The sequence below is a fragment of the Molossus molossus genome, unplaced genomic scaffold (assembly GCF_014108415.1).
Source record: "Molossus molossus isolate mMolMol1 unplaced genomic scaffold, mMolMol1.p scaffold_m16_p_12, whole genome shotgun sequence".
Lineage (NCBI taxonomy): Eukaryota > Metazoa > Chordata > Mammalia > Chiroptera > Molossidae > Molossus > Molossus molossus.
In genome coordinates this window covers 47,010,786-47,035,104 of record NW_023425347.1, presented here as the reverse complement: position 1 = coordinate 47,035,104, position 24,319 = coordinate 47,010,786, and the positions used below count along the sequence as shown (strand labels likewise).

The 24,319-nt window shown below is 40.3% G+C and overlaps 1 protein-coding gene across 2 annotated transcripts; it reads right to left on the bottom strand.

The window, feature by feature from the left end:
• Positions 1–9: 9 nt before the first annotated feature.
• On the bottom strand, positions 10–24,317 carry CRYZ (crystallin zeta). 2 transcript variants are annotated; one of them, XM_036256430.1, is made up of 9 exons: positions 24,227–24,317; positions 19,211–19,327; positions 17,396–17,548; positions 13,295–13,458; positions 9,363–9,414; positions 4,316–4,465; positions 1,167–1,268; positions 968–1,063; positions 10–529 (listed from the first exon to the last, which is right to left on the bottom strand). In XM_036256430.1, the coding sequence occupies exons 2-9, from the start codon at positions 19,319–19,321 to the stop codon at positions 365–367; spliced, it is 993 nt and encodes a 330-aa protein (XP_036112323.1). In that variant the 5' UTR covers positions 19,322–19,327; positions 24,227–24,317; the 3' UTR covers positions 10–364. The 2 variants fall into 2 exon arrangements, with proteins under 2 accessions (XP_036112323.1, XP_036112322.1); XM_036256429.1 differs by having other exon boundaries at positions 19,211–19,336; positions 24,229–24,284.
• Between the last annotated feature and the right edge of the window lie 2 nt (positions 24,318–24,319).

Sequence of the window (24,319 nt, the reverse complement as noted above, 5' to 3'; positions counted from 1 at the left end):
GCTGATGCTCTAACCGCTAAGCCAAACCGGCCTGGGCAAGCAGTCTTATTTTTAATTAGCATGTTTTAGTCAAAGGTATGAAATTAATGATCAAGTATCAGGAATTTCTAAAATGCACCCCAATGCAAATTACCACAACATTCTACTTCCTGCTATGACTGCTTGATTACAGGCAGAAGGCATGGAGAACATTGCCCGCTATAACATGAATTACACTCTGATGCCCAAGATCTCTAAGGACACATTTTGTTTTTTAATATAAGAAACTCACTGAATCAAATGAATGCCAATTAAAGCAAAGATAGTGTACGTAAAACTGGGGTGAGAAACCTCTAACTGCATAGGAAATACACGAAAGAACTGATCATGACGTGAGAAGAACCATCTTTCCAGTAGCCCCACTGCTGTGAATGATATCTTCATGAGCCTGCGCCACCTTCTCCAATGGATACTGAGGACCTATGACAGGTCTCAACCAACCAACCTCCATTCCAGCTTGAAGGGCTGCTGCAAACTGCCGAAATTCCTCCTAAGTGAGAAAGAAAGATTTTTTTTTTTTGTAGAGGACCACAGGAGTTGATTTTCAGAAGCATTAAATATTTTCAGAATCTAAGAAAGCATCAATAATTTCTTATAAATGTGTGGCTTTTGTCAGCTTGTCCAGAACTATAGAAAAAGGAGCCCCCTATCGGGTAACCGTAAGTCAAATTTGTTTGAGACAGTATCAGATTACAAAATACTTATTGTCCTGAAATAATGACTAACAGTTTCTTCTTTCTCTCTCAAAAGTGCCCTGACTTGGAAAATAAATGACATTGCTGCCCTAGTTATTATCTGGTAACTAATCCTTAATGCACACATATAGTCAGATAACTACGTTTCACATCTACTGAAATTGTCAGTCTTCTTGAATAGGCAAATTGCATCAGTGTTTAAGTTACCAAAACCAGAAACACCTATTTCCTACCTTGGTTGATGAGTAGAGAGCAACTCCAATGACACTAGTTTCCTTTACCATGGTGTCGCGTGGGTTTATTTCAATGGGACCTCTGCTGCCAACAACCTATTATGAAGAACAACATGTCTACAGTTAAAGATCACTGCAAAATAGAGCTAAATTATGATACAACTTCAAAGTGGTTAAAAAAAAAAAAGGAAACACTTACTATTACTCGTCCTCCGTATGACAGAAGATTCAAATCATTACTAAGATTTATGTTAGCTAACATTTCAATAATAACATCAATTCCTTTTTCACCAACAGATTTCTATATAATATAAAAGAATGCAAAAACAGTTAATAAGAAATTTAAAAAACTATAAAATAGTTATCATTGCCCCACATATTACAGAAATGTGTTTCAAATTATATAAAATGTCCATTTTAAGACGAATAATGCAAATTTTAAATGAACTAATTATACAATGACGATGTAATTCCAAGGTCCAAGCCACATCATCTAGGATGATAAAGATTTATACAAAATAAATTGCTATAACAAAATAAAATTTGCTTAGAATTTTCAGGTGCTTAGACTCAACTTGACTACAAAGTGCTTTTGCCTTAGTTGAAAATTTTCTAGCCTTAAAATGTATTTTCATAGAGAAATAAATAAAAAATAAACGCCTCCGGGAGTTGCAGGACTCCCGTGTGTGCACTCAGTTTTGTCTAAGCGACGTTCCATTAGCTTGGCACCTACTTCTTTTATTTGAGCTCTCAGATGTTATTCCCGACATCCAAAACTAGCTCTTAAGTAAGCTATATATATGTACCTTACATTCACTTTATTTAAGAAAAATGAATAGCTATGTCCAGCATTGTGCTAGGTACTGGGAATTCAAAGATAGAAATGGAGAGCTCAAACAAAGCTAGGGAGAAAGGGGGAAAGTACACAGTCATGGCTGCAATGCAATGGCCAGGTACTACATTAGAAGAAATAAACTGTAGGTTGTAAAGAAAGAGAGAGTTACACCTCCGATCAGCTGTAATGCTCATAGAAAGTTCCACAGAGATGATGCCTAGCCCTGAGGGAGTTTCTTAGGCCAAAAGGAGGAGCAGGAGGAAGCTAGGCATGAGGTAGAGGCAGTCTGGACAGAAGAAACAGAAAAGCAAAGATGTGGGGGACTGAGTCCGGACTGGAAAGCAGCCCAGAGGACCTGGAGTATGTATATGGGAAGGTGAGGGGCAGGCGAAAGAAAGAGGTAGGAGAGGAGACAGTAATTCAGCACAAACAGTGGAAATACACTGAGTGTTGTGTGAAAGATTTGGACTTTGGGGGCAGGTGTTTGTCAGTTAACTTTTGTTCCAGGCCCTGTATAAGACACTGGAAGTCCAGCAGAGAACAAGAGAGGCAAAAATTCCTATCCTCGTGGAGCTCCCACTTTAGTTATTTCTAGTGACCCTTTTCCCTCCTTTTTTTTTTTTTTTTTCCTTTCTAAAGAGAGCCAATGACTCTGGAGATCATGAAGAAGATAAAAAGCCAAATTAGCTCAGCTCTGAGTAATAGTCGAGGCTGGAGAAGCTGAAGACTAAACTAAGTCGCAGGGGTGAAAGGACCGGGGAAAAAGTGATACATCTGAAAGGCAAGTCAGACATGAAACTGACAGAATGAACTGACCAACCCGATGGGTAGGAGGAGAACAGAGATTACAAGATAGGAGTAAAAAATGAAAGGTGGGTTTTTGTCTTGGATGACCAGACGAATGGCCATGTTCAGCAAGCTGATCAGGCCGAGATAGTGTTGGAAATCAATATTATATGGATCCTAACTGAAGCCAGGGGCATAAGTGAGATTGATCAGGATGAAGGTCTAGCAGCAGAGAAGATGAGAGATCAAGGTTAAAGCCAAAGGAACACCAACCTTTGAGTAATAGAAGAAGAAGGAGACTGAAATGAAGTTAGGGCCGACTGGTAAGGAGGTGACCTCAGATTAGCAGACTGTCAGTGACCTCTGATTAGCAGTGGAAGAGGTTGGGGTGGAGGCAAAGCTGCAATAGGAGGTGATGAGAGGCAAGGGAGTGAAAACAGTAAGTACTCGCCCCGGCCGGTGGCTCAGTTGGTTGGGGTGTCATCCCGTGCACCAGAAAAGTTACAGGTTTGATTCCCAGTCAGGGCACATATCTGGATTGTGGGTTCGATCTCCGGTCAGGGTGCGTGCAGAAGGCAACCGATTCATGTTTCTCTCTCACACTGATGCTTCTTTCTGCCCCCCCCCCCCCCCGCACCGGACTTCCTTTCTCTCTAAAATCAATAAACATACCATCAGATGAGGATTTAAAAAAAAAAAACAGTAAGTACTCACTATTCCAAGAAGTCTGTGGTAAAGGAGCGGAGGAGGGGGTTGAGATAAACGGTTAAGAGAATGTCTTGAGAGAACGAGAGAGACTGAGCAGAAGGAACCAGTAGAAGAGACAAAAGTTACAAGACCTCATGGTCTTAACATTACATTACGGTAAAACAAAAATACACTCTTAAAATAACTGGCTATTTTTCATCTTTGTAAGTGCTCTTGGAAACTGGTACCAGGAGTGAATACTCCATTAATTTCAGGTTTCCTAGACATATAACAAAGGAGTGCCCATACGCAGGTATTTGGCAAGATGATTTAGTGGTAATAAACAAACTCTCCCTCATCCTTTCCCTAGTTTGTAATGACCTAGTTTACATAGTAATCAGTACCTGGAAAACTCTAATTCTTTCTCAACATGAGCAAGTAGTTTGAGGATTAGCAAAGTAATCAGTGTTTAGTAAATTGCCACTAGAGCACAAATGGAGAACCTCAGAATCTGCTCGGATGCTATTGTAGCAACAGAATACGTAGAACACTAATTAAATGCCACCTCACTGCTCTGGATGAAGTAGTGCTTATTCCTCCAAAGCATCCAGTTAACAAACAAACATTATTCCCGAGGCTAGACAGATCCGGTTTGCAATCTGAGAATACCTTGCCTTCCATGGAAAATTTGTACCAATAGAAATTAGATTAATAACACCTCACAGGTGCAAATATAAAGCTGTGGATTTACTTAAATTGTGCTTTGCATTAAAGAGTACAAAGTTTTATAGCTGTAAGACTTCAGAGGCTAAATCTTATTTGGTAAACATAAACAAGATGGAAATAAGAGTGAAGGTTTAAAAATTAGACAGCTTTGCTTTTTAAATTAAAACAGTAAAACACACATAGGCATAAAAAGCATAGGCATTAATAAAAAGAAGCAAACGAGTTTAAGAGAGTGGTTAAAAAGAACTTATTAAAAAATGTGAGTCTCCCAAAAAACAAAATTTTACTTTTATAAAACCATAGAACCAATTTACCTTAATTTTATCGATATAATTAACCTCTCTGTGATTAAACACTTCATGGGCTCCATTTTGTAAAACGATGTTTTGTCCTTCTTGGGTGCCGGCTGTGCCCAAAACCTTTAAGCCATAAGCTCTAGCAATTTGGCACGCTGCTAGTCCCACCTGAAAAACAAAATATAACCCAAGAGTTTCATTTATTTGTCAGGGGAAGGGTGCACGTTTTTAAAACTTTTCCATTACAGTTGACATTCAGTGTTATTTTATATTAGTTTCAGGTGTACAGCACAGTGGTAAGACAGTTATAGTAATTTACAAAGCGATCCCCCGATAAGTCTAATACCCATCTGGCACCCTACATAGTTATTGCAACATTACCGACTATATTCCTATGCTGCCCTTTACACGCCCATGACTATTCTGTAACTATCAATTTGTACTTCTTAATCCCTTCACCTTTTTCACCAAGCCCTGACCCCCTCGTATACGGCAACCATCAATTTGTTCTCTTAACCCAATAGTTTTAAATTCTTTGCACCCTTGCAAACATTAAATATAGATATAATGAATGCAAGGTTCTTCTGAGTCCCACCCTATTATTATGGAACTTCAAGTCTAAATGAAAAAATAAGAATAATAGGTAACTTTTATTGAGCATTTATAATGTGCCAGGTTCCACACTACATAATTTCTATGCATCACTTTACTTCATCTTCACAAGATGCCTATGAAGTAGATATGATTACTGTCCCTGTTCTAGAGATAAAAAAAAAAAAAAAGAAACATAAAATGTAAGTAATTTGCCAGAGATGGAAACAGGAGCTGGACCAAATCAGACTGAAGAGCTTGAGTTTTTAACTACTGCATCAAAATGCTTACTTAGCATCTGTTTTGTGCAAAGTACGGTGTTTAGAGATGATCAAAATATGTTCACCGACTCCATACTTTAACTATACATATAAAAATATACAGCCCTGGCCAGTTTGGCTCAGCAGTTAGAGCGTCGGCACACAGACCAAGGAGTCCCGGGTTTGATTCCAACCAAGGGCACAACCTTGGTTGCGGTTTGTCCCTGGCCCTGGTCAGGGTCGTGTGGGAGGCAACCAATCAATGTGTCTCTCTCACATCGATGTTTGTCTCTCTCTTTGACCCTCTCTCCCTCCTACTCTATCTGAAGATAAATGGAAAAATATCCTCGAGTGAGGATTAAAAACAAACAAACAAAACAACACTACTATATAACAGATGTAAGTCCTCTACCATTTAAATGGAAGAGAGAGCACATGGGCAAATAATTTATTCATCGAAATGGTAAACATTTATTGAGTGTTTACTATGTGCTAGACAAGGTACTTCATGCAAGAAACTTACATTCTAAAGAAGGAAGATGATATACACAGAAACAAATACATGAACAAAGTAAACTCAGAAAAGAAAAAGTATAAAAAATAAATAAAATATAACAGCCCATTGGGTTAGAAAGAGAGAGGGAGAGGGGTAGGGAGGTCATCGGGAAAAGCTGTCCTGAAGAGATGGGACCCGAATGCAGTGACGGACATGCCACATGAAGATGGGAGAAGCCACAGGGAGACTGTTGTAGGCAGAAGGCTCCCGGCTAAACTGGGAAGTGGGAATGATCTTGGGGTGCTCAAGAGAAAGAGGGCAAATGTGGCTTGAGGGGCACGTGGAGAGAGTGGAAGAGGTCCGAGGGGCACAGAAAGGCCGAGGCACACACAGACTTGGGGGTAAAGGTCTGGATCACATTAAAGAACCATGCACAACGACCACAGAACTTAAATAGAAGGTGATCCGATTTAGGCTTTAAAAGAACACTCGAATTATATGAGAGGCAAAAAGAAGGTTGCACGAAAAACAGAGTGAGCAGCTGATGTCATCGCCAAGATAAGAGGTGAGCTGGCCTGGACTGAGGCGGCCACACTGGGAAAATGACAACATGCTCAGGTGCAGTTCAGAGGCAAGCTGGAGGGCCTGCCTCACAGACTGTGGGACAGACGTGAGGAAAGAGAAAAACCAAGGCTGTCTCCCAGGTCTTTGGACAGATTGAGTGGGCAGATTAATGGGATAAGGAAGATCAGAGGGGATCGCGTTCGTGAAAGCCTCAAGAATTCACTTAGAACGCGCTGAGCTGTATACTGCTCACCTAACTGCTGATATTCAGCAATCGGCTCAATATGGGTATGGACCCGAAAGACTCTAGAGTTGTAAATCATAAATCTAAGGTTTATCAGTTTACAGGTGGTAATTAAAGCTACGGGATTAGATGAAATCTAGATTGCCAGGAAAAAAAAAAATGTGTTTAGTATAAAGGAGAAACAAAAATATTTTAGAAATAGAGCTATGAGCAATTATTTAAATTACAAGACTAGGCCATGTACGTTTGATCACATGCCAAGCGAACGGTACAGATAAATGTCACACATTCAGAGCGGCGTTTCTCAAACTTGGCACTGTTGACATTTTGGGCTGGATAATTCTTCATTGTGGGGCTCTCTTGTGCACTGAAAGATGCTTAGCAGAGCGTCTGGCTGCTACCCGCCAGATGCCAGAACCCTCTACCCAGATGAAACAACCAAAAATGTCCCCAGACACTGCCAACTGTCCCTGAGCAAGGAGGAGGGGGATGCAAAATCACCCCTTATTGAAAACAATGTATTTAGAGGAAGGTAAATCATTGTGGATTGGGCATGATAGAAAAAAAGTAAAGTGAAAAAGGATAATGGAATCTAATAAAACTTGTAACAGATCACAAACTCCCAGGCCTGAGACAGATCTTAAAAACTGTACAGCGTATGGGCATGATAAGCCTGAACTCAGCTGGGTTATGACAGGAACGTGTTTGAATTAACCAAAACAAACAAACACGTAGAACTCACTGTCAGAGGAGTGACAGAGACACTCCATTCCATGAAATACAACACACTGTGAGGTTATTAGCATGATCGATTTTTACTACTTTAATTTTCAATGAAAAATTTCAGTTAAAAAAAAAAAAAAGGCATTAATAAAACCACATTTTAACCTAGGAGCTAATGTCACTATCTCCTCAGGCTCTAGTTACTTCAAAGGGGTACTCAACAGCTGTTTGAAAGGCACTGTTTATTCCAGCCTTGTCAACAGTTATACGAGCCAGACTCCCTCAGTAGATTACATACCATTCCGTGCCTACCACTTTTCTCCTATTTATTTTGCTGACACTATACGAGGGCACTCCCCACCAACATATCTGGATAATAAGCTGTGTTCATAAGTTCCACCTCAGTTTAAATACACAACGTAATCCCAAAGGCATGTGAATTAAATGAGGACAGAAAGTACAAACAGAAGCAAGAAAAGCCCAGGCTGCTTCCCTCCGACAGGGCGAAGGAGATCAGAGGCGCTGGAGCGCCGGGCACACCAGGTCGCCGCCTGCCCCTGCCTGCCAGGGAGGCAACAGACTCGGGGAGCTCAGAGAACAGTGAGGGTTCTGCTTTAAAAAAAAATCCTAGTGAAGCGACTGGGCTTCTTATAAGAGGGTAAAGGAAATAGAAAGAGATTTTCTCTCCCCTTCCTATTAAAATTTCTCCCTCCTACACAGAGTACAAGGTTAGCTTTCTAAAAGCCAGAGCAATTTAAATATTTGTCAGCCAACAGCTGACAAACGGCAGTTGTGAGCATAAATAAAGCTTTCCCCAACCCTCTTGCTTGGAGATAAGGGGAGTGAATTAAATGGGGGTTTTCAAATGACAAATTGCGATAACTGTTATTAAAAGACTTGGGCATTTTAAAAGGTAAACTACAAATGTAAGAGAATAGGATCACTAATGTTACACTATGGGACATAAAATACTTCCCCATGAATTTTTTAAAAAATCTTATAAAAATGTTTGACAGAATCTTCAGTTATTTAGGGTTAAATTTGATTTAACCCAAAAATAGCCTCTTCGGTGAAGCTAAACCACGGCAGTTCTTGACAAGGTGTATTTGTCATATTTTCTCAAGCCCATAGGGACAATCGTGGTGTTTTTAGCAAATAGTCTGATCTGTGAAATCCTTCAGAACTGATCTATTTGAAGCTGGGTGTGAAACCTTGCGATTCATCTATCTAAAGTAACGGAAACACAATGGGCTGAATTCTCTTATCACCTGGCCACCTTTAAAGGTACACTCAGATTTTCAGGATTTTCAGGACGCCACTCTGACTCTGGAGACAATGTGCCGTTTCGTAGGTTACTTCTTTCCATCTACCACCCAGAATCGGTAGCTCGGAAAGAGTCAGCCAGTTCCTCCAGGGAGCCTTCCAGCCCCTAGGCCCTTTACGTTAAATCTTGTCTCCAAAATTTCTAAAACCTCTACCTGCAGGATGGAGGTCATCTGGATTCCTTGTTAAATTCTGACCTCAGAGCTCTAACTTTTCCTCTAAGCTCCTCAAAGGCAGACTGACAGCAGGCTTCTGGAGGAGGATTCTGATAGCCCTGGGGCTCACTTCATAGGTTCTGAGTCCCCGCTGCCCCCACCCTCCACTAGCATTTTAATCCAGGGGTAGTGGCGTTAAGGACACAGCTGTACACTGCACTCGTGAAGGTCACCAAAGCGCAGCAGGCGGGCCGTGGAAGGGAGACAGAAAGGACACAGAATTCAGCGTGGCTTTGCAGTGCTGGCGGGGCAACCTCTGCAAAGCTTTACTGAACTTTAGTTCCTTATCTAAGGGAATATGGAATTAATATCCACCTTAAAGAGCTGCTAAAATTCTATATACGTATTCTTATAACATACGCCACTTGAAGACAAAAACAAAGCCAGTTTGTCTTGCTCCACACTCGACACAGGTGAAAAACCTAATAGAGATACATTTTCGATGGGGTAGTCTGGTGAATTTATTAACCAAGAAACGCGCAACAAATGACAAGGATCACCTTCAGGATGTAGGACTTAAAGCAGCTTTACCACATGGAGGAAAAAAACACCCTTGACCACATTTATAAATTTGGCTTTTAAAACTGACTTAAATGTGAAACCCACAAATAAAAGCTTATTTAAAAATAAACTTAAAAATGATACTTACCCCTCCACTAGCCCCATGAACCAGAACACTCTCTCCGGCTTTCACGCGGGCACTGTAAAAGAAAGCACAGGCTCACCACCTCACTGTCCAGCTCACTGAGCGCAGGTGGCTGTGACTCCTCTCCAGGAACTCCCACCCTCCGTCCAGCTAACACTCACCCAAGAGGAACGAACAATGATTCTTCAGAACCACAGGTAAAAGAAAACCTCAGTTCATCTATTCATTCCACACATGTTTACTGGGAGCCTGTACGGGCAGCACGGGGCTGGATGCAGGGCCCATCGCGGTGCTCCCTTCTGACAGGCTGCAGTCCTCCCAGGCACGTCAAGTGAAACTGCTGAAGCTAGAGGCCCTGGAGTTTCTCGTTGACTCCCACAGGAAGCTTCTCAAAACAGGTCCAGGACAGCACTGCCCAAGTACACGTAACAGCTAGACTACTTAAGAAAACATCTTCTGCCCTGGCCGGTTTGGCTCAGTGGTTAGAGCGTCGGCCTGTGGTCCGGAGAGACCCGGGTTCGGTTCCCGCTAAGGGCATGTACCTCGGTTGCAGTTTGTCCCCGGCCCTGGTTGGTCGTGCGGGTGGCAGCCACTCGATGTGTCCCTTCACGTCGATGTTTCTCTCTCTCTCTCTCTTCCTCTCTCTCCCTCCCACTCTATCTGTACAAAAAATGGAAAAAAAAAAAAAATGTCCTGAGGTGAGGATAAAAAAAGAAAACATCTTCACTTTTCCATGCCTTCAAATATCAGGCTGCAGCAGCCCATAAGCCCTCATTTCAGAAAGTAATGCTGGGCCAGCAATGATAAGAGCATAGGAATCCTGTCACAGAGGTTCCCATGTCACCCCTAAAATGTCCAGGTCCTGTGGTGAAGTGACATATTGTGTTTACCTTCTGGTCCATACCACTACTTTTCTAATATACTGAAAACACAGTACGTGCAGCAAGGCAGAGGGCTCCTTTATTACTCCAGATGGACAAGTGCTAATGACACAAGCCAGCAGCTGGTGTGTGATCCAGATCTGACTCTCAGAGAGGATCCCTGACCTCCTAGAACAATATGGGGTGGTCACACAGACCTCATGTTCAATGAGAGTGAGAACACAGGAACCTGGAGTCCTGCTCAAGGCTGGGTGCCAACAGCTGACAAACGGCAGTTATGAGCATAAATAAAGCTTTCCCCAACCCTCTTGCTTGGAGATAAGGGGATTGAGGGCAGTAAATTAAATGGGGGTGTTCAAATGACAAACTGCGATAACTATTATTAAAAGACTTGGGCATTTTAAAAGGTAAACTACAAATGTAAGAGAATAGGATTACTAATGTTACACTATGGGATATAAAATATTTCCCAATGAATTTTTTTAAAAATCTTATAAACAACCCCTCAAACACCATGAGCACATTCTCCTAAATCCCCGGGCCTGTAGATGTGTGGAGAAAAAGCAAGTTAATCCTCTCCAGGATCCCCACTGCGATGATCCTGTGCAGTCATTGTGATGGTTAATTTTATGTGTCAACTTGGCTGGGCCAGGATGCCAGATTTTAGTCAAACGTTATTCTGAATGTTTCTGTGAAGGTGTTTTTTGGATAAGAGTAGCATTTAAATCAGTAGCCTTTGAGTAAAGCAGATTGCCTTCCATAATGTAGATGGACTTCATCTAGTCAGCTGAAGGCCTTAATAGAACAAAAGACTGGAGCAAGAAGGAATTCTGCCAGTAGAATGCTTTTGGACTTAACTGAAACTCTTCCCTAAATCTCCAGCCTGCTGGTCTACCCTATCAGATTATTATTTTTTTTTAGACTTACCAAGTCTCCACAATCACATGAACCAAGTCCTTAAAATCAATCTCTCTCTCTCTCTCTCTCTCTCATAGAGAGGAAGAGAGAGAGAAACACACACACACACACACCTCCCCCTGCAGCTCACAGCAGGGTCTAGAGCACTTGGCCTGGCCTTCAAATTGTTGTCCCCTATTCCCTCTGCTAGATCCTTTCTCATCTAAAACATGTTCAAGTCCTGTCCTTCCTTAAAAAAACACCCTTTTGTTCCCACACTTGGCTCAAATACTCTTCCACTCCCTCCTGCCTGTCTCCCTCTACTTTTTAAGAGTAGTCTCCATCCAATGATTCGATTTCCTCTTCCTTCCTCAACCCACTCAATCAGCTTCTGTCCCACCACTCCAGTGAACACAATCTGACTATGTCACCAACGGTCTCACAATTGCTGAGCCCAGCTGCTATTTCTAAACACACCTCACTGCTGCACTTGACATCTCGCCTCCCTCCTTAGCAGCAACATCAACGGCAGCCCCTAACACTATCAACTGGTTGAGTACTCACTCTGTGCCAGGCTCTATACTAAGAGGTGTGCATTACTTCATTTCATTCTTGCCACACCCCTATGAAAAAGGTGCTATTAATGTTTCAAATCAGTAAACTGAAGCTAAGACAGGGAAGTAACTTGACCAAGGTCATGTAGGCAGTAGTAGGTGAAGACAGGACTCCAACCCAGGTCTTACTGTCTTCAAAGCCCATGAATTCAACAGATGTTTAATGGACACCATGACTTCTGAACTCTCTTGGTCTTAGTCTTAGAATATACTCCTTTTGGTTCTCTTGGGACTCTGTCCCCTCCCTCTGGCTATACCCTTAAATGTTGAGGTTCACTAAGGTTCTATTCCCACTCAACTGTTCTTCTCACTCCCTGAGGGATTTCAATCACCATCATCTTGTCGGCTCTCACCCACATGCTGATATCCCCAAATGTATACCTCCAGTCTTCAAGCTTCCGACTCTTTCATCCAACAGCCTGCTAGACTTCTCCATTAGATGTGTGTCTTAGTTTCCAGTCCAAAACTTTTTGGTCACAGTTAAACATTGGTCAAGCTAGAAAGCTAGAAGTATTCTTAAGCTCTCCCTTTACCTCATTCTCCACATGCAGTCACCAAATATTCTTGATTTTACCTCTAAATAGTTGTCCTTTCCTCTCCCCTCTTCTTCCGTGACCCTTGCTCTGGCCCAGAAGTATTCTGCCAAGAAGATACTCCTATAAGACCCTCCCATCGCCTTCTCCATTCCTGTGGTCAAATCCTTCACACAGCAGATATGCGATATCAATAAAACACAAATATGATAATTTCACTCTCCAGAATAAAACATTTCATGAGCCCCCAACTCCTTACACAACAGTGTGTGAGCTCTATAACCTAGCTTTCACAACCTGAAACTTGTGTATGTGGTGATGACAGCTAACATTTATTGAGAGATTATTTACTCTTTGCCCTAAAATCCTCTATCCAACAAAACCAAATTGCTATAGCTCTCCCCAGATACCATGTGTTTCCCACACACCAACTATTCCCATTGTCTAGAATGCCCTCTCCCCACTAGCTCCTTCACCAGGCTAATTCCCTCTGATCCTTTTCAAATCCAGGAATTTAATTAAAATATAGAGTCTCACAGTCCAGCTATGAAAATTGGCCCAGTGGGTCTAGGGTACAGCCTATACTGGACTTTTGAAACTGCAGCAAGTAGTTTTCATGGTTGGATAACAAGATTTCTGAACCATGATTTTAAAATAATCTAAGCCATATACCTGGCCAGGAAGCCCTGCCTCATCACCACAGGCACATCTCTCGTGATCCCATAGATCCCTATGTACGTCTCTATCACTGTACTTTCCACATTGTACGTAACTGTTATTACTCTTAGGTCTACCTCCCTTCCTACATTGAGCATCTTCAACACAAAGACAGTACTTTGCTCTTCTTTTTATCTCCAGTAATTAGAACAATCTCCCAAACTAGCAGTTTCTACTTCATAAAAGCTTAATGGTAACTAAATGGTACCCCAAAATGATAGACAGATGGTAGAAAGAAAAGCAATGAATATGCCCTCCTTTGTTGTTGGCTATATAACTGACGGTGTTGTTACCTGTGGAGCAGAGCTCGGTAAGCAGTAAAATACGGAACACCGATGGCAGCTCCTTGTTTAAAGTCCAGTTTTTCTGGCAGTGTGTAAACAGTGTGATCGGCTGCAACAGCAAACTCTGCGTAGCCCCCCGAGATCGTGCCGGTACTGAAAACTCTGTCACCTTTCTGGGGGAAGCAACAAATTAATGTGTGTCAGGGGTTAAAAATAATATCGAAATGGGTACAATTATTTTTTAATGCTCCTAACTTTTCCTCCTCAATTATAGTATAATAAAATACAATATTACATTAGTTTCAGGTGTACAACATAGTGATTAGACATTTATATAACTTATAAAGTGAATACCTAGAGCTACAACCCTTTTTAATGCAAACAAGAAACAAGTATTTATATATTGTTTTCTACATCTTAGGGTCTCATAAAAATAATTTCAAAATACTGAATATTTTAAAATATTATATTAATGGGAACCAGTGAGAAGAAAGAATTATGAGAAATAGAAAAAATAAGACAAAAGCAAACCTCCAGGGTGGTATGATGATGATAATGATAATTAAACTTCATTAAGAGTGTACTGCGCTAGGTGCTGTGTTGTCTTATGAACATTATCTAAGTTAATCTTCACAACAGCTTAAGAGGTAAGTACTTTCATTATCTCCACTGTAGATTAATCCCACTCTACAGATAAGGAAATTGAGGCAATCCCACTCTGCAGATCAAACAGTTAGAAAGTGGAAGTGAACAAAACCATTTTTGCCCAAAATACTAGGGAGAAGAAACAAATAAAATGTAAGGTGTCTACACATACCAATTACCTGCTCTAAATCCTTTCCATAGATCTATTCACCTCTGCTTTTCCTCCATTTTTCATGTTTATACTGAAAAGCAGGACAGCAGGATGAGCCAGGACAGGCTTCTTCACTTGGTACAGCACCAGGAACAGCAAACTCTCACTAAACAACTGTGTGGCCCTTACTGTTGAAGAGCAGAAGCATAAACAAGGGTGGAATACGGCACTATGTAAGCATCACGGCACTGCCCAGTGTGGCCTGCGCACTAGGGAAATTAGACTGCTCACTATGAACACCTGCCCTAACTTCTTCCTTGGAAAAAAAAGTATATATTCCTTGGAATAAGCAAAACATTAAGGCTATAATGCTCAATATGCTTAAATGTGTTCTGTAATTAAGAGATCTGAAAAGGTAGCAGCAATGTGCCATGGGTATATTCAAGAGGCACCTGGGAGTAAAGTGACACATCGCTGCTTAGTAGTGTCGCCTGTAAATGGTCAAGTATGACTATGTTCACTTTTAATCCTGTTTTCACAGCTTAAAAACATGTGTATTAATTTTCATATAATTCAAACATTTACTAAGAATCCACTATATAGAAAGCATTACTCCGAGTTCTCGGAATGGTATTAGCAGCAAGACATTCTCTTTAATCTCAAGCATCTTAAACTCCAGGAAGAGAGAGAAATAAATAACACAGAAATAATTACAAAGTAAGGTAAACATGATGAGCCATCAAAGATAGACACAAGAAAAAGAAAGGAATTATTTCTAAGTTGAGAGAATCAAGAATACCTTCATTGAGAAGATAATATTTGAGGTAAGTCTTGAAGGATAGGAAAAGACTTGAAAACTTGAATTGGGAAGAGTCATTATGGGCGAAGGAAACAAAGTAAGTAAAGGAATAGTGGCAGAAAAAACAGCCAGCGTTCACTCCCAATGAATAAGTGGCCTAATGAACTGAATGCAATAGTTTCAGGAGATAAAAAGATATGAAAGCTGGAGTGTAAAATCCCTTGAACCCATGTTTAAGTTCAAGTTTAATTCTGCCAAACAGAAGAATCAATATGAACAAAGACACAAAGATGAAGGAGCATGTGTGGGCTCTGCAGGGGAGAATCAAAAGTTATTACTAAACTACAGGGAGAGAAAGAATGGGAGATACGAATGGAAAGCTGGGTGGGAGAGAGAGAGAGAGAGAGAGAGAGAGAGAGAGAGAGAGCGAGCGCATAAAATGGTCTTCTTTCGTAACATAAGCACTTTCAACAATACCTTGAAATCCACACGGAATGAATGCAAGAATTAACTGTAAAACAATCAGAATTACACTTTGGAAAACACCCCTTACGAGCAAGGGCAGATTCAAGGAGGAAAGATGAAGGGTGTCAAGGTAAGTGTCTATTATAGAAATCCAGGTCAGGGCCGATGTAGGACAACCTAAACTAAACTACAGAGACTAGGAATGGAAAGAGAGAGAACACAGTTCTCATAAGGGAGAACTGAGTGAGGAACAATGAAGAGAGAAGCCTCAAACCCCAGAAGTCACCAAGACAGCCAACCGAGGGGAGCGGAGCTGCAGCGAGAAAAGGCGAGCTCCGTTTAGACAGGCTGAGTAAGCAGTTCTGGAGGTGGACCACAGGGGTGCCGTGCTCTCCATCACAACTTTCCGCGACAAGGAAAAGGTTCTACCCCTGCACTGGCCAACAGCAAAGCTAGACACTTGGGGCTGGTGAGCACTGGAAATGTTACTAGTGTGACTGAGGAAATTATTGTTTTTATTTTAATTTAAGTTAAATTTGAATTGTAAATAGACACCAGCTATTTATATATGGCTACCACAGGTTCAGAGCTTGGCAGCTAGACTTAAGGTAGGGATCATTTTGTAAATTATATAAATGTCTAACCACTATGGTATATAGCTGAACCTAATATAAAATATTGAATGTCAACTGTAATTTAAAATGTTTAACAATGTTTGTCTACTACAAAGTAATAATAATAATAATATTTCAAAATTTTAAAAACAATCTAAACATTAGGAAAATATTCATTACCTAAAAGATTCAATATGCGCCTTTTGTAAGAAAGGAAATCGTTCTTTTATGCGATTAATATTTGGTGGGCTTAAAATACTACCTCAATAAAATATTAGAAATGTTTATATTAAAAAAGAAAATTCTAAACAAAAGCTATCCATGTGATAATGGAAAATATGGGTGTACATGAGATCATCATGAAGAAAGGACACAATACAAGAAGCGGAGGTGTAAGTAGGGACTGGAACACTGGGCAATGCCAAGATTTGAGGAGCATCCAAAGAAGAAGAGGTTTGAAAAAGAATGCCCAGAAAGAAAGGGCGGGGGAGAACAGGAGAAAATGATGTCACGGAAGCTGTAGAAAAAGTTTTTTTTAAGAAAAAGTAAGTGACTGAGAGTGTCAAATGTCACAGAAAAGTCAAGAGAGATAATGACATAAAAGGGCCCATTAACTCCAGCAATATAGATGCCATTAGTGACATTAGCAAGAATCATTTCCGTGGAGCGATGGGGGCAGAAGCCAGATTGCCACAAGCTGAGGCGTGGAAAGCTGTAGGAATTTGCCTGTCTTCCTCTTCAGGGGCCACAGTAATCTTCTCCGTCTCAGTCCAATTTTGGATAAATGAGTGGCCAAAGTTGAGCAGGTCAAGGAATTATGAGGAAAGATGCTAAAACACAAATATACTCTGTGCTTTAAAAGTCGTATGGCATATAAATAACAAAGCCTTGATCATAACATTTTCATTGACTCCATCACCTTGCTCTGAGTCAGAGCTCAGAAAATGTATAGTGACCTTGCATTTTTCCGTTTTTACTTATTATTCAAAAAAAAAAAAAAAATAGCATTCCCTTTACTTTGTGAAGCCAAACTTATAGAAAGTATTTTAAATTATGTTGGTTTGTGTATCAAACCTATAGAAAGTATTTTAAATTATGTTGGTTTGTGTATTATCAAGGGTTAGGAAACAGTAAAATTTTCTTGTTTGCTTTCTTTCCTTACATATTTCTGTTCAATCAAAAAGTTCAGTGTTTATTTGTGGGGATATGGGGATGTGAAGATACAGAAACGACCCTGCACCTATTTCCAACAATGTAAATAAACGAGACCTCTGGATAAAAGGTAATTTCTTTTGTTACTAGAGGAGTCCCCCAAGTGGCAGAAATTGTGTAATGGGACCTTTTAAAGACTTAAATACAGACACATTTTAAAACTGTGTTAAAATATTTTCAGGAAAAATATTAAGCTAAAATAGAAATCATTAAAAATGTAATACCTTGAAAGCAGATACGTGGTCTCCAACAGCTTCTATTACCCCAGCCACATCAGAACCAGGAGTATAGGGTAAGGGTGGTTTCCTGCTGTAAGCACCAGAGCGAATGTATGTGTCCACTGGGTTTACACCACAGGCATGGACTTTGATTAGAACCTGCAATGACAACGTATTAGTTTACACAGAGCGTTCCGGCATTATGCTAGGGCCGTCATGACTGTGGCAGCTACAAGAATGGAAGGGAAGACCTGGCCTTCAATGAGCTCACATTCCAGTTCTGCAAACCCACATATAAATAAAAATCTAGACAGAATGGCTTATGTGCTATATTAAAAACATTTTGAGCCCTGGCCGGTTGGGCTCAGCGGTTGGAGCGTCGGCCTGCGGTACAGAAAGACCCGGGTTCGGTTCCCACTAAGGGCGCGTACCTCGGTTGCAGTTTGTCCCCGGCCCTGGTTGGTCGTGCGGGTGGCAGCCACTCAATGTGTCCCTTCACATCGATGTTTCTCTCTCTCTCTCTTCCTCTCTCTCCCTCCCACTCTACCTGAACAAAAAATGGAAAAAAAAAATGTCCTCAGGTGAGGATAAAAAAAATTTTTAAAAATTAAAAAAAAAAAAACATTTTGAGAAAATAGTGGTGGAAATATTCGAGGGGATGTGTGGCAGAGATTTATCTGTGCTCATTAAATCTGTTTCATCCTCCCAGGTACATAGAAAGAATGTTGTTTCCTGGCTCCTTCAGTAGCCAAATGACTGGGTTCTAGCCAAGGGAATGTGAACAAAAGCCTGAGCCATAAAGACCTTCCTAGGCAATCCGCACTGTGCCTCTGTCCTTTCATGGGACCTCGGAAGACCAGTGTTGAAAGTGGCAAAGCCACATGATGGAGAAAGCCTGGGCCCCTAACTCACTGTTAGAGGAGAGCTATTCACCAATATTTTAGAATTTTGGAATTTAGTGAATAATAAATAATTTTCTATTATTGATTCATTGGGATTTTGAGGTTATTCTACTATAGAAGCTAGTTTACCTTAATTAATACAGAATTACTTCTGCTATAAGACTAAGGGAAGGCATTTCAAAGCATATGGCATTTGCACTGGGCCTTGAAAAATGAGTAGAAATTCTTGGGGAATTAGAGAAAACTGGTATTTCAAGGTAAAGGACTATTATGTGCAAAGACAAAAGGAATGAAAGGGGACAGGGTCTCATGGAGAAACTGGATAAAGCTTGATGTTGTTACAACAAAATGTACTGAGAAAGATTTATAAGAAATAAATCTATAAAGATAGTTACAGCCAAATTATACAAACTCTCATAAGGCTTGCTAAGAAAATTAGACTCAGGAGAAGGTGTAGTAATAAAAATACATAAATTTGATTGAAAGAGTATATTGTTAAAGTTACTGAAAATGATTAAGCTGTACATTTAAATTCTCTTGAATCATATGTAAAAAGCGGGTATGCAGAAGAAAATTGTTTCCCTATCATACACAAAATAAAAATCGGAAAAGTTTGTAATAGAATAATTATTCAAACCTACTTATGACTCCATTCGGAAAAATCCAACTATTACACTGGACGGATGATTCTGAACTTCAAAAAAGTCTTATAACAAGAAGTTATTCCTTTTCTCACATCTGCTTCACAGATTATTAGAATTGTTGTCTTTGTCAGAGCTCATTGATATAAACACTGTGAACTTTGTCCTAATTCAATGTCTTTAAAATCATTGTGACTTTGCTTCTTTTGAATATTAACTTGATGTGCTAGAAACTCATACTCTAAGATTATTGCCTGTTTTTAAGTAATTATTTCCACCTGATGGTCTTTGGGAACTGGTACTGCAACATCCGACTGAAATTTCAGCACTTCTGGTCCACCAAATTCAAAAACTCTAATAGCTCTCATCAACTTCTGTCCAGTCGCCATAGTGATCTAGAGACGAAGAAAAAAACATTAATACATTGTCCCACTGTGTCTAGGCTATTCACTGTTTTTTCCCCCTGGAGGATCAGATCAAACAATTTTTCAAATGACAATTTAAATCACAAGATTACCACTGATCTCATTTCATGTTTAAACACCTTTCATCCTACAAATCCTTCAGCAACAAAGCAAAATACTTCACATTACTTCCTGTAGAGACTCAATGCCTTCAATAAGAGAATCAAACACGCAAACAAAAACATCTGGATAGGTATAGCACAATGAATAGCGTAGGTGCCTTTTGTGTGTAAGCTTGGGCTGCAACATCTTGGAAAATTTAGAAGCTGATGTAAGTTTTATTAACATTAGATAAATCTCTTTTTGTTAGATTACTAATTATTTCAAACACATAAAGAAATACAAAGAATATAATAAACACATTCACCTGCCACCCACCTTTAACAAATCTTTAACATTTTAAAAACCTAAAACATTATAGATATAACTGAAACCTTCAGGATCCATCCCCAAACCCACTTCTGTCCCACCCTTCCATGAGGTAACGATGACCATAACTCAGTGCTCATCATTCTTAGGCATGATGTTATCTCACTACTACATGTGAATGTATTATCAAGCAATATACGCTATCGTGTTTGCATGTTTTCAAATTTAATTCTGCAACTTGCTTTTTCCTCTTAGCATTAAGTTTTTGAGATTTATCAAGACTGTTGAAACACTTGGCTTTATGAAGTTCATTAACTTTAACAAAAGAGGAAACACGTAAGTTAAAAACTAAAAACACTGCTTTGTATGCCATCTTTTATAAATTTAAGGGTAATTTACGGTTAACCTTTCTGTTCAACCACTGTTAACATTAAAATGAAAACTCAGAATTTTCTTTTCAAAAAGAGTTGCAGAAACTAGGACTTGAGATCAAAGAATTCAGACTTTAATTGAATTGAAGCTCAACACAGGGCTATTCAGAACAGAGTCCATGCTAACTATAAAATGTCATTGCATGTATGGAGGGGGATCAAATTTGATGGTGTTCTTAATGGAAAGTTCTAAATATAATTAGTCAAAGGCCGTGTCATTTTAAAACCCTTTATTTAAAATGACTTAATACAGTACCTAACACAGAGGAGAAAGTAAAACTTCCACTGCTGAAAGGTTGTTTAGCAATGATATATCCTGAAGGGCACCCTCGAATAAAAGGGGGCCGAAGCCTGCAAAAGGCATGAGCCTAACAGCACTGTAGGGCACGAAGCAGCAGCTGAGGTTGAGAAAACCTGTGCAGAGACTACTCTACAGCCTCACTGCTGTATTTCCATCTTCACTAAAGCTGGGCATTCCTTAGACAAGAAACTGAAAATATCAAGGAAATAAAACAGAAAAAAATGTAAAAAAAAATAAATAAATAAAAAGATGTCTAGATAAGAATTTTCCATTCTGGAAATAAGAACACAGCTATCCTCCACCCCTTTCTGTCTTCAGCATGGTGTTAGGGAAAGTGTGGGCTTTGACATCTGACAGCTCTCGGTATGAATCCCACCCCGGTCATTTACTAGCCATGTGGCCTTGGGCAAGGCAGTCAGCGTTTTTGAGCTTCATCTGAAAACTGGGCTCCCTCTCAGGGTTACTGTGCTAGGGACCTGGCAAGCATCAAGTCCAAACCTGGCCAATGTTTCCGCCTATGTATAGAAGGCACCGTTATTCCTTTCCCATTTAGTTTCTCCTTTCCAGGATCTCATTCATTAAAATATTCTCGATTCTATAATTCTATAATCATCTTTGATTTAATGTAACAATATTTACAGGACTCTGGTTATAAAAACAAGTCCTTATAGCCACTAAGAGTTCACAGTCTAGAGAATGATTTAAACAAAGCATTAATACCAAATATTGGTTGTTATTCATTCAACATATATTTTCCTGAACATGAACTGTAGGGAGGCACTGTGCTAAACTCCGAGAATACAAGGGCGAAGGGAAAACGCCTTTGCCCCTCCCCAGTTCCTGCTCACCCTCATTCTCTCACACACGTACACACATACTGGGTAAGGTTTGTAGCTCTTTTTTCACTTACAGTACCTGCCCACTTCCTACCTATTCATTTCTTTCAAGCACACGCATTTATCTTTTCACCAACAGACATCACTATTATCCTCCAAAAAACTGTAGCAATAATAAAAGCAAAATTACCCTGAAATAGAATCTGTCAAAAATATCTAGCACGTACATTTTTTCCCCCCTACATTTTGACATTTGCTAAATTGGGAGAAGAGAACAAAGTAAGGAGGAGACTCATCCTTAATACTGGATTTAGAAGATACCCTGCCTTGTCCAAAGCTATCACATTATCCTGTGGCGCCTGTAAGGAGACAGGCATGACCTTGACAGCTCTGCCTGCTACTATGCTTCTGGCGATCTTGTTTCCCACTGAGCTTTTGCCACTATGATTGATCAGGCTCCAATCTGTACTCCTTGCCTTTGAACCCCCTCAGCTACCCACAGGGTCATGATCTGCTTTAGAATGCAGGTGCTATGTCAGGAGGTGTAACAAAAAAGAATAAAATAACACAACACACAAATAGGAATTATGATAATTCTTCAGCCCCCTGTAATACCAGATTTCTTCTAAAAAGCACATCTTTCACAAATCCATTGATACAGTTTCACAATAGGTAGAGAAACAACAGTTATTAAAACCACCACTTAGCCCTGGCCATTTGGCTTAGCGGTTAGAGCATCAGCCCGCAGACCAGAGAGTCCCGGGTTTGGTTTCCGCTAAGGGCATGTACCTCGGTTGCAGTTTGTCCCCGGCACCGGTTGGGGTTGTGTGGGTGGCAACCAGTCGATGTGTCTCTCTCTCATCGATGTTTCTCTCTCTCTCTCTCTTCCTCCCTTTCTCCCTCCTGCTCTATCTGAAGACAAATGCAAAAATAAAATAAAATAAAATAAAACCACCACTTAATTGTATGCGAAAGTGGAAATAAGGTCACCATTAATTTTATGGATGAGAAAACATTCCAACAGGTTAAGAGACTCACAAAGGTCACACAAAAGCAAAGCTAGAACCCAAGTTCTACATCCTAAATGGTGTTGGGTGATTTTATTCTCTTACTATACAGTCCTTTTCATATCACCCTTTGAAATGTTGGCAGAGACATCTCTTAGAAATGTTCTTTATTATGATGATAATGAGACAGACTGAGTTAGAAATAGGAAATTCAACTAACCTAGTAGGATTACGTATCTTATGGTCAAGGCATCTGCTTACAATTTGAAATATCTCAAATGTCCGTAAGTTAGAGGATCCACTAGAGAGATACAGGATAATATTCTATTAGTAAATCATTTGCAGTCAGAAGGTTTGTCACATTGCTCACGTGTGTGTGTGTGTGTTAATTAAGCTGTACTTCAAATAGATTTTTCTGTTTATCAAATATAAACTTGTAAAAATTTCACCAAGAGTACCTTGGTTTTAATTTTTTATTTTATTTTTTAACCTATGAAAGGTTGCCAACCATACTTTGCAAATCTAAGAAATTCAGAAAGTTTTTCTTTTAAATATGTTACTATTGATTTTTTAGAGAGAGAAAGAGGTAGAAACATCGATGTGAGAGAAACATCAATCTGCTGCCTCCTGCACACACACACTCTCCTCTCCCTACTGGGGATCCAGCCCACAATCCAGGCATGTGCCCTGACCAGGAATCAAACCAGGACCTCTCAGTCCATGGGACGTCACTCAATCCACTGAGCCACACTGGCTGGGGAGGAAATTCAGAATTTAACATTTTTCCTCAAACAGTGATCATTTCCATGCTATGATTGAATCCATTAGGTTTGAATAAAAACTAAAAGGATGGAGAAAATTTTAGAAATCTATATTAATGTGAAATGCACAGATCAATTTACAAAGTCAGAGCAAAGGCACCTTATGAGAGAAAAGCAAAAGTAAAATTAAATAAAAATTTTAGCAAGAATTTAAAAAATATAAAAACTTGGAAAGAGAATCAATCCTTATTTAATGTGCTCCTGTGGATCAAGAATGACTCATGTAAGCATGTTATTTATTATTCCTAACCCAGAAGAAATTTAAAAAATTAAAAGTGGCCAAGGATAAGTCTCTTTCTGGCTGTGCGACCCCAGCAGGTTGCTTGCTGGTGGGGATCTCAGTGCCCACTTGTGATAAGAGAGGGGGAGACAGAGTAATTGACCAGGTCATTCTAAACCCCTCCAGGTTCTCTGAGGCAAAGGTTGGATGGAACTGGGCAACCTGTTCTCCAGTGTTGGGGAGCAGAGCGCGCTGGGATTTGCTGCGGCTGACCAGGCATTCACACAGCCTTTCCACTAGGGCGGCCAAACAGTCCAAACTTCAGTCTTTATTTGTTTTTGTTGTTTTTAATGTTTTTATTTATTTTTTTAGAGAGAAAGGAAGGGAGATAGAAACACTGATGTGAGAGAAACATCCATCAGCTGCCTCCTGCACGCCCCCTACTGGGGACCCAGCCTGCATCCCGGGCATGTGCCCCGAGCAGACTCAGTTCACAATCCACGGAGCCACACCAACGGGCCAAACTTCAGCCTTTAAATGGTTCACTCATTAACACACCTTCCCTTGTCCTGGAGGAACTGTGTCAACATCCAACCGTGTTAAAATTACTTTTTTTTTCCCCTTTCAAAATTATTCTCGGTGGGGGCGATTGGAGGGAAAAGTAAAAGAAAACAAAACAAATAAACAAAAAACTACACATTTCTCTTCAAAAGTTAGTTGGCAAATCGGATGGGAAAACAGGAGGAAGGTCGAGCAGAAAGAGCTCCGGGACCCCTGCAGTTACAGGAACCGCAGACACACCAGACGAGGCCTGAACATCTGGGCGGCTGTTTAAAACCACTTACCGGCTGTACAGTGAGGAACAAATTCTGCGAGGGCTCCCCACCTGGTCCACAGCAGAAGGGGGCGGGCCTGGCCGTCGTCAACCTTGCTGGCTC